Source organism: Anopheles moucheti, chromosome 2 (genome assembly GCF_943734755.1).
Source record: "Anopheles moucheti chromosome 2, idAnoMoucSN_F20_07, whole genome shotgun sequence".
NCBI classification, from domain to species: domain Eukaryota; kingdom Metazoa; phylum Arthropoda; class Insecta; order Diptera; family Culicidae; genus Anopheles; species Anopheles moucheti.
Genome location: NC_069140.1, coordinates 93,166,918 through 93,184,012, shown reverse-complemented (window position 1 = coordinate 93,184,012; position 17,095 = coordinate 93,166,918). Strand labels below are relative to the sequence as shown.

The window sequence follows — 17,095 nt, the reverse complement described above, 5'->3', positions numbered from 1 at the left end:
AATACGATAAATCAGTCATTAGTTGATTTAGTTGATGTAATTTAGTAGTCGATTTTGTGGCCAACCCGAAACCAGCATCGCGGTGGCGCGAAAGTAAAAATGTTCTGCTTGGTGTTTCGGTTTGTTTGCGACGGAACTGTCAAAAACTGTAAACAAATGCGGTGGACCGTTGCTATTTTGAATCGTCCAAAGCGCAATGTTTTGGCGTGTGTCTCAATAGCAATTTTGTCCGCAACCAGAATGTGTTCATCCTAGTTTAACAGTGTTTAAAGTACGTGTTCAAGTAACCATTAGACTGAATAGCATAATGCAAATGGATATTGAAGGCCGCCACAGTGAACTGCGGAAGCGGCTTGATGTGCTTGGGTTTGGCCATCCACTGCCACTGAGTGCCATCGGGATCGTTTCAGCAATTTTGGATGATCTGATACAAACCTCGGAAAAGTTAAAAAATGCCAATCACAAAATTGAGCTGCTGCATCAGGTACGGGGATCGTAGTAACCATTGAGTGTCGTTAGCCATCACATCAGTAGTAAAACCGCGATCGTGGAATTTAGATACATGTTTTATTTGTTATTTTTTACACTGCCCTGTTTCGACGCTCTAGGAAAAGGTTGCCTGGGAGCTTGGTGTGGAACCGTACAAGTGTGACAACTCCCGGTTACTGGCCGAATGCAATGAGCTGCACCTGGAGCTGATCAAGCAGCAAGATAAACACATCCTGGCGAACACGGAATTGCGATCGCGTGTACGATCGCTGCAGGCGGAAAAGAAACAATTGGAGGAAAAATGTCTCCAGGCGGAGTGTAAAATCCGGGAGCTACAAACAGGCGTCAGCGACAGTGTGAAATCGCGCAAGGATAGCACCAACAAGCGTGAGTATTCGTTTTTTTGAGGAGGTACTATTATCGATTAATAACGATTGCGTGCCATTGCGTGTGCGTCAAGGATCGTCGTAAAGGGCAGGTGATTAAGTGCGTGTGAAATATAGCACATTGTTCGTGGTGTGGTGGTGTTGGCAGCAGTAATGAATTTCCTCTGCATCATATCGACGCACTAATAACACAATCCGTACTATTTGATGTTTACAGAGCGAAAACCATTCATATCAACCGTACGAGCGGGCACTTTCTACCTGCCGCCAAAGTGCTGCGAACAGGGCATGCAACAGTCCGGAGCCCTTGCACAGACGTGCCGCTGTCCGTGCAACCAATTGAAACAAGTCGATGTACTGCACGAGGTCGAACGGTTGCGCGTAGAAACGCAAAACCAGCAAGGAGTCATAGATGCCCTCAAGAACCAGGTAGGTGGAAGGATAGGTGAAAGAATTTATTGTATCTTCAGCTTGTCACGCTTGGTTAGGGGAACCCCGCACATTATAGGCTTTCAATTAGGTTAAAAGAATGGGGGCGAATAACCTTGAACCGTGTTCCATTTAATCATTATTCGAATAGAAATGTTAGAAGAAAAAATCAAAATCGATTCCTTCCGTGATGGCTTTTTCGTACTCCTCAAAACGTTGGACGTATACATCGTTCATATCTTCCCGGTACGATCCAACCGTCCCACTACGAATGAACCTGGAATAGAATACGGAAATAGTTTTCACATTAATATCCAGGAAGATTGATTGGTGATGCGTTCATGAAGCACATTTACTTGAAGTTATTTTTCGTGTGCTTTTTACGCTCCTCACTGTAAGTTGTATTCCTAGCCCATTCTAGCAGGTCATCCATGTTGCACGATTTGTTGTCTTGAAATGATAACAAAATACTTATCTAATATTCAATCAACAACAAAGATGGTATATAAGGCCAAATACTTCTCATCGATTCCACCGAAAGGTGTTTTGCCAATTCATCTACTTCGCTGGTGGTGTATTGCTTGCCCAGGAATGTGCTAACCCGTCCGATCACACCGCGCAAATCACGTTTCATTTGTTCGTACGTTAAAAACAGACAGTTGTCTGCATCCGATCGGTTACTCCATTCCCAGTACGCACGGACATGCTCACCGAAGGGCGCATAGATGAGGCTGTCGTTGAGAAATGCGTCGAAAAAGTGCTCTTTCGGACCATCGTATCCCACGATGTTTCGGTAGTGATGGTAGAAGGAAGTGGCCGCATCCTTTGGGTTGCGCGAAACGTAGATGATTTTGGGCTTGACGGAACGAATCGCATCCGGAAGCAACATTGTCGGAAGGTGGGATTTGATATGTCGTGGACGTGCCAGATCTTGCACTCGACCGACGGAATCACCATCCATCAGGGAAAGGGCACCTGAGAGTCTTTAAGATTAGCTTGATAGGAAGGTTATTCTTGAAGTGGTAGAAATAATGGGGAAGAACTACAGCACTCACTCCAGAAAAGGAAAACGTTCTTCGAGCGTTAGTTTTGCAGCGCGAGCATAATCCAGATTGTTGTTCAGCAACCAAACCATCTCCTGCGTCCAGGTGGTGCCACACTTTGGAAACGTGATAACCCACACATCATCCGCGTATACCTGCAGCTGCTGAATCGGTTTCAAGAGAGGCAAGAACTTTTCAATCATAATACACCACTGGTCACCGTGCTTTGGAGATTGTTTGTCTCCATCAAGAATCGGTAAGGATCGCCGGATCAGACGATAGTGCTTTTCCGTTCCGGGACAATCAATTCGATCGGTATACTCGTTACTATACTTTTCGCAGTGTATCATCGTGAAGCTGTACCGGATTGCAACGTGTGTTACTCCTAGCACAGCTTAAGTTAAACTAACGAACTAGTTTTCCAATCACGCTGGACGTTAGGGTACGTTCGATTGCGTTCAATAGAAGAAGGAGAAATTACCTCCTGAGTTCTCTATGGTTTTCACGACAGAAGACAAGAAGATTGCAAACAGCATATGCGGAATGGGACAGATAATTTATTCCTTATGTACTTGAGGCATAGACCTGGGACAAGGCCATGCACGGCGCGTATGTAACCGATAAGTGGTGCAAGTTTAATGACCACACTATTGGAGATAGTGAAAGCAATCCGCGAGTACGGCGAGATGGTTGGTTGGTAGTGAAAACTGGTTCATCTGTTTGTACTGGAATCTGTTGTACGATTGCTTCGCTGAGTCGTATGCTGAGTCGTATGCTTCTAGTCGTAGTCAAACTTGAAATCGCTGCCGGCAGTTTGTTCTGCTACAAATTGGTCGAATCGTCTAATGTACTCCTCCGGCATCTCGTTGCGATAATCACCCACTATTCCTTTGCGCATGAACCTAAAACATAGGAGACGTGCGATACTCGCTTAAGTCACCTCGAAATAGGTAAAGTAGAGGAAAATTGTGACTCACTCAAAGTGTTCACCTTCACGGTTAAATGACTGTAGGGCTCTGTGTACCGTTTCATGTTTGTTGGTGGCCGGATTTTCTAGAACAAAATGTGCATATAATTTGTTAGAGAATTATGAATACCACGCAGTGTGGAGTGTCGATTTACTTTTCATCTCATTGAACGATAAATGCACTGCTAGCTCATCAAGTTGGGCGTCGGTATAGGATTTGTTCAGAAACTGACACACCTGTGGCAGCATTCCTCTTAGATCCTGTGCGTGAATGGAACAGATGCAAATGAGTGTTGTAAATGGTATCGAGCCTCGAGTGCTTGCCTTACGCGTTTCATGCTTTCGTAGGTTAGAAACAGCACGTTTGGTTCATCCTTCAACGACCAAAAATTAAGCACATGCTGAATCATCGGGCAGAATGTAACACGATCGTTCATCAATCCCTCAAAAAAGCTTTCCTTATTGCCGCGATAGCCAACCAACATTTGGCAATGGTGAAAGTACGATACGGCCACATCCTTTGGGTTGCGTGCGACGTAGATTATACGGGGTTTTACCGTCCACAGTTGACGCGGCAGTAGCGGAAGCAGTAGGTGAGATTTGATCTGACGTGGACGTTGACTGTTGTAAGCGATGTTAAACGTATCAATCGTAGAATGGTTTGAAATTGCACTAAACCTGCAGTGGATGAAAACAATAGTATGAATAATCTTTCTTGGTTGCGCTAGCCGGAATTTTATCCATACTCTAAGAAAGTTGATCTAGTGTTTAATTTGGAGTTGCGCGCTGTTTTATAGTCCAGATCGTGATTGATTAACCAGGCCATCTCCTCGGTCCAGGTAGTGCCACTCTTGGGAAATGTCACGATCCACACATCATCTTCGTACACTGGGAAATCTCTCACTTGCTGCGCGAAGTTGCGATATTTTTCGGACACAATCATTGGAGCTGGTGGGCTTAGAGTGGCATCCAGCGGATAATCCGTCAGATCAGTCAATTGCACCAGTACGTCGCGAGAATTCTCTTTGCGCTCAACGGATTCGTCGGTGACGTCGGTGAATGTGAATGATGTTGATGCCATCTTTAGTCTGCCCTGAGGATGAAGTGTGCAATAGTTGGTCACTGTTGTACAACTGCCAAGGCACTGATATGCGATTATAGGAGAACTGATTATGCTTTACGCTAATTATGCATACGACTGTTTGTTTTTCTGAGATGATGGTAGTTAAATCAGATAAATAGAACGTATAAACACTGATAACAGAATCTGTCTGGGAATTGTTGAAGTGGCGTTGAGCCGTTGGGAAATTGGTGAGTCAAGCTGAGCTGAATTTATTCCAGCTGGAATGTTTTGTTTGTACAACTGAACATCAAACTCAATTCGTAATAGAATCTTGTCTAGGCTATGATTATGATATACAATATCGAACGTTAAGAGTTTGGCATATTTGAGGTGTATTATTGATGTAAAAATATGCATTAACCACTTAGTGCTTGAAACTATTCTATTCTTTCCGAACAAATTAGAAACAAATTATTCACTGCAGAAATACACTTCTATTCGACGCGTAGCACAAACTGATTGTAATAGGCATAAATAAAATCTTTCATAGTATAAGTGCAATTGTTTTACGATAACATGTTTATTGTTTATTATACACGACCTGAGTAATGTTTCATGAGTTGTTGGCAGTTGTAAGGTTTGCTGTTAGGCAAAGCGTTTCGTTTCAACCTGTTTTTGTTTTTTTGTATTTCTCGCATTACAAATCATATTTAAAGTCACTGCCAGCAAGCTGCTGCTCGATGAAGTTATCAAACTTCTCGATGTACTCCGGCGATAGTTCGTTTCGAAAGTCTCCCACGATTCCTTTGCGCATAAATCTTTAGAAATGGGAATGTAAATAAGTATATAATGTTACAAATGTAGCCGTCAAGTAACTTACTCAAAGTGTTCTCCTTCTCGGCCATTCATTTTCATTGCATTTCGCACCATTTCGTCATTGTTGGTGGATGGATTTTCTACAAGTAAACATGTAATTTAAGCATAATGTTTTGACCACCAATTGTTAGTGACATACTTTTCATTTGGTCGAATGATAGGTGCACTGTTAACTCGTCTAGTTGATTGGCGGTGTAAGATTTGCCGAAAAAGTCACACACCCTTGGTACAACACTTCGGAGATCCTGTGGAATAAATCACAGTTTTATGAACTGTACAATAATAAGTGTCGGCTACTAATTTCCTTACCCTTTTCATACTTTCGTAAGTCAGAAACAGTACGTTTGGTTCCGTTTTCAAGGCCCAAAAATCAAGGGCATGCTTCACCTGTGGGCAAAACATTACCCGATCCTCCAGTAATCCATCCAAAAAGGCTTCCTTCGAGCCGCGATAACCCATAATCATTTGGTAGTGGTGAAGATACGACACTGCCACATCTTTCGGATTTCTAGCCACGTAAACAATTTTGGGTTTCACTGTCCATAGCTGTCTTGGTAGTAGTGCCAGCGAAAGATGGGATTTAATGTGTCTTGGACGCTTCAAGTTGGCTGCTACCGTAACTGTATCCACAGGAATCTTGTCGGCAATGCCACCAATTCTGTACCACATAGGAATTTATTTGCAAAAATGGAAATAGAATTGAACCAAAGATTCAAACTTACTCTAGAAAAATGGATCGTGTGTTGAGGTTCACGTTCCGTGCCGTTTCGTAATCTAGGTCACGGTCAATCAACCAGACCATCTCCTGTGTCCACGTAGTGCCACACTTTGGATATGTTACGATCCACACGTCATCTTCGTACACCTGGAAGTCGCGTACCCGCTGTGCATAATTGCGAAACTTTGCCGGAATGATAGCTGGTGGTGGTGCGCTGGCCAAGGGATAATCGGTCAGATCGTTAAGCTGTATCTTGACGTAAGAGGACGCCCCAGGACAGGATAGATCAGAATCAATATCAGCAATAGTGAAAGAGCTAGACATGGTGCTGCTGTTTGCTGTGCTAAAAGACGGAGGGTCAGATCGAAACTGATCGATCTTTCGAATGTTTACTTAAGTGCTCTACCGTGTTGCTGTGAATGCACGAAGAGTAGAATCGAGACTACCACAGACTCCGTAATAGTAAGCTCTTGTCGTTTTCTTGCGCAGTGGCCGTGACGTTAATTTGCTCTGACGTTTGCGAAGGTCGAAAGTGAAAGTCTGCGAAGTGGGACGGTCGCAATAAACCGCCACTGTGGGTAAAAGATAAGTATATGCTTTACTCCAATGTTTGAGATTTTGGCTGCTGCAAACGCACACAAAGCTGCATTATAGTGTAGCGACATTCTTATCAGTTAGGAAGCAGAAGAAGTTGTTTATGAAAAGGTTCTTTCGTTTCATAAAAATACCAGTTGCATTTGTTTTTTGATAAGTGAAAAATATAGGTCATGTGTTATACATGAAGCGAGCAGAGTTAACTCACCATCCCCGCTAGTTATTTTTATCCAGCTGGTGGTATTTTTAATGCTGATAATGATGCCAATTTCTTGAAAGATATTTATTATCAAACTTCATAGTAAACATTCGGTATATAACATATTCTTATCTTGACTTATAATCACAAAGCTTCTGATAACTGCTCTATTCGAATTAGCACACATATATTTGTCGTTATCGTAAAAGAGTATTAACACAACAAATATGCTTGTACTATTATCTGAAACACTCAATGAAACAATGGTGCATATTTGCTGTCTTGTGGTACCTTCTCCAATGTCCAGCGATCTATGGCCTCAATCAGTTCCTGCGATAGTTCCTTTCTCCACCCATCCGTTTCACCCTTTCGAATGAACTGCATATCATTTTCGTTAAGCTTATCAGCCCTATTGGTTTGCTTCAGATTGTACTCAATCCACTGCCGTCGGTTGACGGATGCATTTTGGCGCATTTGATCGAAACCTAGATGGTTGGCGAGCTGCCCGATCTGCTCGTCGCTGTACGTTTTGTCGAAAAATTGGCATACTTGTCTAATGGCGCTCGGTAGATCCTGTTTCATGTCTTCGAAGCTCAGTGAGAGCATGTTGGGATAGCGTAGCTCACTGTACTCGATCAGATGCTTATGGTAAGGTGAATAGTAAACCAATTCGTTTATCATCGAACGAATAAACTGCTCCATAGTTCCTTTGTAGCAGTGCAGTGACACGGAGTGATGATAGTAAGAGACTGCGACCGATTTCGGATTTCGGCGTACGTACACGAGTTTCGGTTGCACCGTCCACAGAGCGTTCGGTAGAAAGGCTGGCGGTAGGTGCGATTTGATAAAGCGCGGCGAAGGCATCTCGAGTGCATCGCGCAGTGGATTAAACGGCTCCGGAAGATCACGGAGCCCGGATAGGCTGCAACAAAACGGAACGTGTGTGATTAAGCGACGTGTGCGCATTTAAAGTAGAATAACATTTTGTGTGACGTACTCAATGAAGGGAAACCGCGCATCGATAGAAACATCTTTCGCCTGCTGGAAGTCAAGTCCGTTGCAAACCAACCAGATCAATTCCTGCGTCCAGGTGGTTCCACTTTTTGGGTACGTTACGATCCAAACGTCATCCGGTCGCACTTCCATCTCCTTGATCGTCTGCCCGATACGCTCGTATCGTCTTGACAAGCATACTGGTTCCGGGGTCCAGTTGGGGATATTGATCGGAACGGTATCATAATCGTTGCAACGCACTAGCACGTAATCTTCCTCGTTACGTTCGCGGCAGGTAGCCTGAAATATTGGGTCTTCTATATCGATGTATTCGAATGTCATCGTAGATCGTAGAGCACGTATCACTGTAGCACAAACGTTCGAGAGTGGCACTTGCGCGATTGAAGGTAGCGAAACGAATGGAACCGCAGCAGGTTGATGCTTACCCAGCGTACGCAATAGTCTTGTTTTTGAACCGTTTTCTCTATCTACTGCTTTCGTATTGACCGTCAGTTTAAAGGCCTATGTGTATGCGTGTCATCAATTCCGGTCCCACAATCGCTTGATCGTGTCCAGTGCTGCCAGTTAGTGTTGATATTTAAAACGGTATAAAATAACAACTATGGATAATTATTTTTAATGATTATTTCTGTATTTTAGATCGTTGATCTTGTAGGGGTATCGTGTAGTATATCATCTTTATTTGAAACGGAAATCACTTGCTTGAAGATGCTTCTCGATGTGATCGGTAAATCGTTTGATGTACTCGGCAGACAGTTCCTCACTATGAGAGCCGACTTTTCCCTTTCGCATGAATCTGGGTGAGATAGAGATGCAGAAAATGTATGATGGAATGCATCAAAATATAGGATGCATTTAATCAAACACCTAAGGAACTTACTCAAAATTCTCCACCTTTTTCCCCGATAGTGATTCTACTAGCTCCAGCACGCAAGAATTGTTTGCTGATTTGTTGTCTGGATTGTAAGAAAACAGTGTTTTTTCATTGTGGTTCGGTGATCCTGAAGCCAAGGGTTCTACTTACTTTTCATAACGTCAAAGGATAGATGATTTTCCAACTCCGCCAGCTGCTGATCGGTGTAAGATTTGTTAAAGTATTTGCAAACTCTTCGCAGCACAGCATTCATGTTCTAAAACCAATCGAACCATTTAATTAATTATTCCGAATCTGTACCTTTTCTTGTGGATATTACCATTTTCATTTCTTCAAAGTGAATGAAAAGTATGTTCATCTCTTTGCGAATGTTCCAAAAGTCGAGCGTATGCGGTATTTGTGGTCCGAACAGTATCTGATCACTTAGCACAGCATCCAGAAAATCTGGCATGTTTCCTTGATAACCGTGAATGTGGCGATAATGATGGAAAAAGCTTACGGTAGCATCCTTGGGATTACGGGCACAGTAGATAAGCTTTGGCCGAACGGACCAGATTTGTTTGGGCAGTAGGGCAATCGGTAGATGACACTGAATGTGTCTTGGTCGGCTTGCCTTCTCCAACTGGTCGATCGTATCGCCCGGATAGTTGAGCACGAACGCGGAAAATCTAAAATAAAACGACTTTGCGTTAGGCTTCATTAAACCAGTATAAATATGTCATTTCATCACGGGTCTTACTCGAGAAATATCGAACGATCAAGCAGATTCACTTCGGATGCTGTTTTATAATCTAGATCGTGGCTTATCAACCACACCATCTCCTGCGTCCAGGTGGTACCACACTTGGGGAAGCTCAGTATCCATACGTCATCGTCGTACACGGTGAAGTTGTGAATGCGCTCGGCCTGAGTCACATACTGCGGTGTTAGCACACAGTGTGTCGGCTTGCGGGGGTTTTCTCCGGTTGGCAGATAGCTTCCATCGTTGAGATGCACCTCTACTGTGCTTCCATGCATTGGTGCCTCAACCACTTTGGCTAGTGCCGAATCTAATGGCTTAATTGAGAACATATTGATTGTGTTGGATGGATACTGGAACAGTTTTCTTCTAAAGTTTAATGTGTGACCGCCACTGTAACTGTACAACGAACACTGCAACCTGTTTGCTAACGCAGCCAACGCTATTCCGCTTGTTTAGTTCTGCGTCGAATTTGGCACCGCGCAGTATAACACGCATACAAGTAAAGAATTTATTAAGTTGTATTTTTCGGGTGACCTTGGTTCAAGAAGGCTCGAACAGAAACATACTTCTGTGGTTGTGATTGATGCCATGATTGAGTTTGGTCCGTAAAAGGAATGTAGTTTAATCAATTCTTAATTTAATATATCATATTAAATGCTGCAAAGATCTCTATTTTCTTGTTTACTCCATGAATTTAAAGCCACTGCTCTTTAAATGGCGTTCAATGTAGGCGTTAAGTTTCTGGATATATTCACCGGAGAGCTCTTCACGATGGGATCCAATTTGTCCCTTTCTCATAAATCTGTGAAGTGGAAACAAATGTGTAAATTGGTTCAAATGATTTTTTAACAACTATTATGCATACTCACTGAAAGCTATCTTTTGTCTCGGTTGACGAAATAGACTTCATTAATTTCAACAGTATGGAGTTATTGGCAGAGTCATTTTCTAGATATTCGGAAATAGTAATTATATGGTAGATTTAGACACTGTTTATCTTAAGGTTGGCAAGCATTCTTACTCTTCATGACTTCGAAGGATAGATGTTCTTCAAGCCGTTTGAGCTGCTCTGGAGTGTATGTTTTGCCGAGGAATTCGCAGGTCCTTTCAAGTACCTTCCCCATATTCTGTGGTTGTAGTAATCCGAGTGGTTAATGTGCAAATATTTAATCATTTCTTATCTGTGTCGATTCTTACCCGCTTCATCTCTTCAAAGTGTATGAAAAGTACGTTCGGCTCGTCGCGTATGTACCAAAAATCTAACGTGTGTGGTATCTGGGGTTGAAACATGACGACGTCCTGGAGTATTGCCTCGAGAAAAGTTTCCCTGGTGCCCATGTATCCGTGCATGTGACGATAGTGATGGGAGAAACTGGTGACCATATCCTTCGGGTTACGCGCACAGTACACGATTCGAGGTCGCACCATCCACAGTTGTTTGGGCAGCAGTGCCATCGGTAGATGGCTTTTAATGTGTCGCGGACGTCTCATCTGTTCGACTAGCGCAATGGTATCTTGATCGAATGAAGGCACTAGAGTGCAAAATCTGGCTCATAGAAGAAATGATCTAAATTTGTAGAAACAATCGAGGGAAACGCTGCTTTAGAGGCTTACTCGAGGAAGATTGATCGGTCAATGAGATTGATTTCGGATGCCTTTTGATAGTTGAGATCGTTGTCAAGCAACCACATCATCTCCTGGGTCCACGTTGTACCACATTTCGGGGCTGTCACGATCCACAAATCGTCCTCGTAGACGGTGAGGTTCCGTATTCTGTCGGCGGATAATCTGTAGTTATCGTTTAGCACACAATACGCCGGCGGTGTTGGTCGATCGGCGGCTCCGCTGGGAAGATCTGACGGATCGTTTAGGAGGACCTCCACCAGGGGACCGTTGACCGGCACCTGGACAGCTTTCGCTAGCTCAGATGTAAGAGAGTTGTAGGTGAACATGGCTATGTTTAGTTGCAACTAACTAACGCAATGTAATTCACCGACTGAGCGTGGCAAGCATTGTTAGAAGCAAAGCACTAACTAAGTGTCGGCTTGTTTAGATTGTTGATTAAATAGCAACTGTGGACTTGATGTATTCTTTTTCAGATCATAAACAACTGATAAGAACGGGGTAATAGTGTGAAAGCGCCTGGGTATAGAATGTAATAGTTAGATTGAAGGTTTTAGCAGCCAAGGCAGTGGTTGACGGACAAGCGTAAACAATATTAAGATTGAGTTTGTATATTTTTATTTTGTATGCTTTAAGTTTTATTGGCAGATGAAAAGTTGTGAGAGCATATTTCGGAATCACACTTTGCCATTAGTCATTTGATTTGTTCAGCGTATAATTTATTATTTGTTTATTCCGTTGCAGGTGAATTCCCGCGATAGGGAAATACAACGACTCGGTACATTGTTTGCGGGGGGACGTCCAGCTGCGGCACTGGCTAAAGACTGTTGCTATCGTGATGTTAACGAGCTCGGTCACGATGTTAGCACGTTGCAGCAGGAAAAGTTATCGCTGCAACAGGAGCTTCACGAGGTGCAACAAACACAGGAACGTACCGTCCGGAAGCTTAGCCGACTGTCGGAAAAGAATCACCAGCTCGAGAAAGAGCTACGTGAATTTGAAAACGTTGCGATGAAGGTGGAATCGGAAGCAAACTTAAATATTATAGAGCGCGATCGTAAAAACTCGGATTTGCAGATAAAGCTACAACAGTCGCAACTGCGTGTGCGAGAACTTGAATCCCTGCTAGAGCTGTGCTCGGGTGCGAACAAAATTCATAACTTATCCGATAGCTCCATATCCTCATCTGCCTGCCCGTCCGATGTGATGCTTCAAAATGCGCTGAAGCAATCGACCGAAGAAAAGCGACAACTCTACAGGCAGCTGAACGATTTGAAAGACCGCGAACAAACGCTTCTAGCGGACTTTGAAAAGGTGAAAACAAAATATACTAAGCTAAAGCAAAAGTATGCCACCCTAGATCAAACACAGGGACATCAGCATCATGGCAAAAACATGGTAACTAGCAGCGCTGAAAGTCAGGTGGAGATACAATCATTAAAATATCGATGTACCGATCTGGAGGAGAAATTGCACCACATGAAGGAAGAGCGCGATCGATACTGCTCGGATGCGGAACGGCAGCATAGTGTTGTGACTCAATTGAAACGGGAAAGCTTAGAAAAGGACCACGAACTGGCGGAGCTTAAAAATGAGCTGCATTCTCAGCGCAAGCCAAATCGACCTATTACGGCGTCCAGTTCCGGCGCAGGAAGGTTGAAGACGGCTGATTCTGTCGGTTCGGGACAATCGAGCCTTTCCGTACAAGCGGCCATTCATCGAATCGAGCGCGAGCGGGATGTTGCCAAGAGTGAGATCCGGGAACTCACAGAGGAGCGTGATGCTTTGCGCGAAAAGCTAAAACAATCCACCCGCAATCAACAGGGAGAACAGACCAAGCACGATAAATTGGTAGCTGAGTACAGCGTACAGATAGAGAAGCTGGAAGCAGAAAAGCGTAATTTCCATGGTGAACAAGCGGCTACTCAAATGAAGGCGAAGCTATTGAAGGAAGAAAATCGAGAACTGCAAAATCGTGTGAAAGAAGTTGAGGATAGCTATAGCAAATTGAAACTTTCTTACTCACATTTGAAGTAAGTCCATATTTGTACATTATTTGCGGAGATTATTCGTTCATGCTTTTCGTATAATATTGTTATGATTTCCAGAATACTTCAGGAACAATCGGATACTGCTCTGATGCAATATCAAAATCGCCTTCTGTGCACCGAAACACAGCTTGGTACGACCGAGAGCAAGCTACTCCACGCTGGCAGCAGCGCTGAAGATGCGCAGCAAGCGGTTGGCAGTCTAAAAGGAGAAGTTAATGTGCTCAGGACTTCGAACGCAGCGCTAGTACGAGAGAAAGACAAACTTTTGGTATAAAGCAGTACATCTCATCAAAAAACAACCAGAATTATAATTCATTTTACTTGGCCCTTCAGATGGAGTTGGACAAAAAAACGGAATGTTTGTACGCAGCCGAAGCGGAGTTGGCCGACTTGAAGACGAGAAGGAAAGATCTCCAGTCTACGATTGATAGGATGCAACGGAAGCTTGAGTAAGTCTGCACAATGTTATGTTTATTTATTTATACTGTATTTATTTATTTATTTGTAGAACTATATCTTTCTACACACGTACTTATACACTATTCAGTCTAATTACGAAACGGTCATTTAATAGTAGTTTTCGTTTGCACTCTACAATGCATCGCTTTTATTTTAAGACTGGGAATGTATTACAAGCTCTTGGGGGAAACAATGTTGGCCTCGTATTATAAATTTATTCACTCAAGTAAATACTATGTGCGTTATGAAGAAATAGATATCATTTGTATTATTAAGTTTATTTAGATACTAGATCAAAGATGCGATGGTGTTTTCTTTTTACAAATATCGTAGCTAACATTACGCACTTAAATAGGAAATGAATGAATGGTGCTCGATTTACACAGAGACGACCCATGGTAATTGATTTGTCCATCTTGTTGTCCTATGGCACACTGGTTTGGATCAAATTCGCAGGGTACTTTCAAATGGGATGAAAATTCATAGCTGCTGAATCGATGTATAAAGCGATGAAGTATCGGAAATGTGCATTTGGTTTAACTATACGCTTGAGGAGTGCATATGGAAGCAATCAATGCGTGCAAACAACAGGGAATTATGCTATTGCTTTTTGATCGTGCTACAGTCTGGTGCTGGTATGTTCATAGTGGTAATGGGGCTTGATGGTTGAAGCACTTCGGTGTGTCATGAATAGTGAAACCGGTTCGTTCAGGCATGTTTGTAGTTCTGTTGATTTTCAGTATTCGTCCGGGTCGGATGTTCCAAAGCCTAGCAAGCTCATGAACCATCTTTCGCGAAGATGAGCATATGAACAGTAAAATAGTGTCGAATGTGAAAAAAGAAAGAAGCAGAAACAAATGATGATGATAGCAGATGATAGTAAACATAGACACATGATGGTACAGCGAAAAGCGTATCTACAAAGCGAGACGAGGGCTGTGAGGAAGCGTGCGTGGAATGTTTAGGTTAGGACACTCAGGATAAAGGAAGAGTGAGATTCCCGGGAGCTCGCGAGTGTAGATGACGCCGTTGGTTTAAGTACCTGGCAATGCCGACACTGGGCGCCTGGCAGCCTATGACACCGTTAGCGAGCGGTTGCTCATACGGCGTGTAACCCGGCCGGCACACGCATGCTGCCGATCGTATGCGCGTGGGGATTTTCTTCGCTTCCAGCCACTGACCCGGTCCGCACGGTCCGCGGGTATACAGTTTGTAGCACTGACGATTCACCTCGACCATTTCGGGCGTACTGTCGCACGCACTTTGCGGTATCTGATCCGCCTCATCCGTGCAGGATTGGTCGAGATTGGAGATGACGCCCGAACACCCGCACATACCATTGTACGAGATGCCGTCGAGCGAGGGACGTGAGGTAAAGTCAAAGATGACCACCTGATGCAAGGTACACGGACCTTGGGAACCGATCCGGTAGCATGTTTTCTCCTGCGGGAAGTACAGCCGTCCTTTGTCGCACGGATTTACCGCACATACGTTTGCTTCGGTGACAAACGACCCGAACTCACACGGCCCTTGCGTGTACAGCTTGTAGCAGTAGCCGTCCTTCCACTGCACATAACCATCCTTGCAGCGACATTCCGCTTTCATGCCACCGCTAGATCCTTCCGATTGCCGTTTGCTGTCCGCCACGATAAACGTATGGCCGAAGGGGCACGGTCCGATCGTGCCCAGTTCGTAGCACTGGTTGGTTTCGTTGTGGTAGTGTGGCAAACGCTCGTGACAGGCACACTTACGCGAGGGAAGAAATAGTTCGCCCGTACCGAGGCAGGGCCCTTTGGTGAAAAACTCATGGCAAGTTTCGGTGTCCTCGTGGAAGTAGTTGCTCAAGTCGCCTTCGTTTTCGCACTGTGCATTAGAGAAAGGATACAATATTATTGCAGGGTAATTGTTTTCCGTTAACAGACGTTTCTCTTCACCTTGCACCGTGCAATCCCGTTGTTATCTAAGCTGATGAGCTTTCCCTTCGGGCAAGGGCCTTTGGTGTGTATCTGGTAGCATTTGTTGTCCTGGGGCCAATAGATCATTCCGCTGTCACAGATTTCCGTCGACTTGCAGACACCCCAGCGTTGTTTTGGTCTATAAAAGGGGGGGGAAGGAGGCTACATGTAAGGAGCTTTAGGCAGAGTTTGGAAAGGGAAGTATATCTTACATGGCACTCCTTCCAGCCGAATCGGCAATCGGTGCAAAGTATTGACCGAACTCGCACGGACCCCGTTCGAAGAGTTTGTGGCATTTCTTGGTTAGCGGTGACTGGGCGGTACCCGGTGGACATCGACATTCGGCGGTGGAACCGAGCCCGGTCGTGCCGGCCCCGACCGGGCTGAGCTCCATCGTGTCGGGACAGGGATAACCGAGCTGGAAGATTTTAAAGCAGCGTTTGAGCGGCGGCCAGTAGAGAAGCTGCCAGCCGCCCGGTTGAGCAGCGCAGGGGTTCTTGTTCGGATCGCTCCATGGCGGTGGTACGATAGCCGCCAGTGACGTCGCTTGCAGGTTGTAGAATGTCAGCAGGATACACATCCATACGGATGCATGCCTCATCACAGTGCTGTTGGAGTAGAGTAAGGTGCACAGCGCCGTGCGGTGTTAATTGGAGGTGTTTTTATAGGTTTTCATTTGCTAATTAGAAGTAAATTATCGTCATAAATGTTACATACTACTTAGCGAACAGTTACACCTTGTATCGCTAATGTAGTGTTGAGCTGTATAATGTTAGCTCTCTGTGTGATACTAATTAACACATGTAGATGCAGACAAAGGCAACATCTGCCGAAATGAAATTCATACAGCCGGTAGCGTCAATCGATGGTTGTTATTTCTTGCTGAACAGATAAGACATTTCACCCTGTTTGACAGCGCATCATCAGCGGCTATTTGTGAATTTCGATGTTCATTTCAGCTAATATCGATGATTGCACCGCACGATCTCGGTGATTAATGAATAAATTTCCATCTATTGGAGCGCGCTGGTGGCACGCAGCATGCATCTTGACGCTCCGATATCGGGTCGGGTCGTTATCAGATCACTCCCTCCCCACTGCAGGCCCAAGGCGTAGATCCATAAAAGGTGGCGCTTACCCACCGAGCCACACAAAACAAACATCTGTTGATCTCCTTTTTTTTCGGGCAGAAGTAGTCTTCTAAATACCGGTTTTTAATGAGCGACCGTTTTTAGCTTGGCCTTTGGAACTGCCGGCCTCACCTCGCCGGCTCGTAATGCCGTATCTCCCGCAGGGAAAGTGAATGTGACGCTGCGTGTGACGTTTGTTGACCATTGCTTAATACAGTGCTCGTGCCATTTCGCACGATCACGGTGGTGATGGCCTACATTTCATGTAGTCCATTCGCTTCCACCCCCGGGGCCCCTTGTGCTCCAGAAATAGTTCCAGATGCACTCACAAAATCACTCGCGAATGCTGCGTAACAGTGCGAATTCGTTGGTGTTGTTTTGGTGTTTAGCTCCACCAAATTCCACCTTCGGGGCGCAATGATTTAACCCCTTTTTCGGGGGGAGGTGGGAGAGTGCCATTTTGTGCGCTTGCCATCTGCTCCA

The 17,095-nt window shown here is 44.4% G+C and overlaps 7 protein-coding genes across 7 annotated transcripts in view; 1 reads left to right on the top strand and 6 right to left on the bottom strand.

Annotated features, from left to right (window-relative positions):
• The first annotated feature begins 203 nt into the window (after window positions 1–203).
• LOC128296739 (centrosomal protein of 135 kDa) overlaps window positions 204–17,095 on the top strand; it is a 30,477-nt gene continuing 13,585 nt past the window's right edge. Inside the window, exons 1-6 of the mRNA XM_053032221.1 lie at window positions 204–484; window positions 609–876; window positions 1,093–1,304; window positions 11,762–13,050; window positions 13,126–13,336; window positions 13,402–13,517. Coding sequence (XP_052888181.1) covers window positions 308–484; window positions 609–876; window positions 1,093–1,304; window positions 11,762–13,050; window positions 13,126–13,336; window positions 13,402–13,517 — 2,273 coding nt within the window. The 5' untranslated portion in view covers window positions 204–307. The remainder of the gene's footprint in view (window positions 485–608; window positions 877–1,092; window positions 1,305–11,761; window positions 13,051–13,125; window positions 13,337–13,401; window positions 13,518–17,095) is intronic.
• LOC128296760 (luciferin sulfotransferase-like) lies at window positions 1,461–2,697 on the bottom strand. Its single transcript, XM_053032244.1, has 4 exons — window positions 2,360–2,697; window positions 1,824–2,287; window positions 1,661–1,754; window positions 1,461–1,581 (listed from the first exon to the last, which is right to left on the bottom strand). The coding sequence occupies exons 1-4, from the start codon at window positions 2,695–2,697 to the stop codon at window positions 1,461–1,463; spliced, it is 1,017 nt and encodes a 338-aa protein (XP_052888204.1).
• Window positions 5,075–6,295, bottom strand: LOC128296767 (luciferin sulfotransferase-like). Its single transcript, XM_053032251.1, has 5 exons — window positions 5,976–6,295; window positions 5,563–5,911; window positions 5,393–5,498; window positions 5,258–5,333; window positions 5,075–5,195 (listed from the first exon to the last, which is right to left on the bottom strand). Exons 1-5 carry the CDS (start codon window positions 6,293–6,295, stop codon window positions 5,075–5,077), a joined length of 972 nt encoding a protein of 323 aa, XP_052888211.1.
• Window positions 6,903–8,121, bottom strand: LOC128296758 (luciferin sulfotransferase-like). Its single transcript, XM_053032242.1, has 2 exons — window positions 7,762–8,121; window positions 6,903–7,686 (listed from the first exon to the last, which is right to left on the bottom strand). Exons 1-2 carry the CDS (start codon window positions 8,097–8,099, stop codon window positions 7,017–7,019), a joined length of 1,008 nt encoding a protein of 335 aa, XP_052888202.1. The 5' UTR covers window positions 8,100–8,121; the 3' UTR covers window positions 6,903–7,016.
• Window positions 8,623–9,421, bottom strand: LOC128296773 (luciferin sulfotransferase-like). The gene is made up of 3 exons (XM_053032257.1): window positions 8,972–9,421; window positions 8,803–8,908; window positions 8,623–8,734 (listed from the first exon to the last, which is right to left on the bottom strand). The coding sequence occupies exons 1-3, from the start codon at window positions 9,350–9,352 to the stop codon at window positions 8,655–8,657; spliced, it is 567 nt and encodes a 188-aa protein (XP_052888217.1). The 5' UTR covers window positions 9,353–9,421; the 3' UTR covers window positions 8,623–8,654.
• LOC128296763 (luciferin sulfotransferase-like) lies at window positions 10,076–11,385 on the bottom strand. Its single transcript, XM_053032246.1, has 5 exons — window positions 11,009–11,385; window positions 10,592–10,940; window positions 10,416–10,521; window positions 10,264–10,342; window positions 10,076–10,196 (listed from the first exon to the last, which is right to left on the bottom strand). The coding sequence occupies exons 1-5, from the start codon at window positions 11,344–11,346 to the stop codon at window positions 10,076–10,078; spliced, it is 993 nt and encodes a 330-aa protein (XP_052888206.1). The 5' UTR covers window positions 11,347–11,385.
• On the bottom strand, window positions 14,264–16,083 carry LOC128296753 (uncharacterized). The gene is made up of 4 exons (XM_053032236.1): window positions 15,695–16,083; window positions 15,462–15,621; window positions 14,570–15,390; window positions 14,264–14,315 (listed from the first exon to the last, which is right to left on the bottom strand). The coding sequence occupies exons 1-4, from the start codon at window positions 16,081–16,083 to the stop codon at window positions 14,264–14,266; spliced, it is 1,422 nt and encodes a 473-aa protein (XP_052888196.1).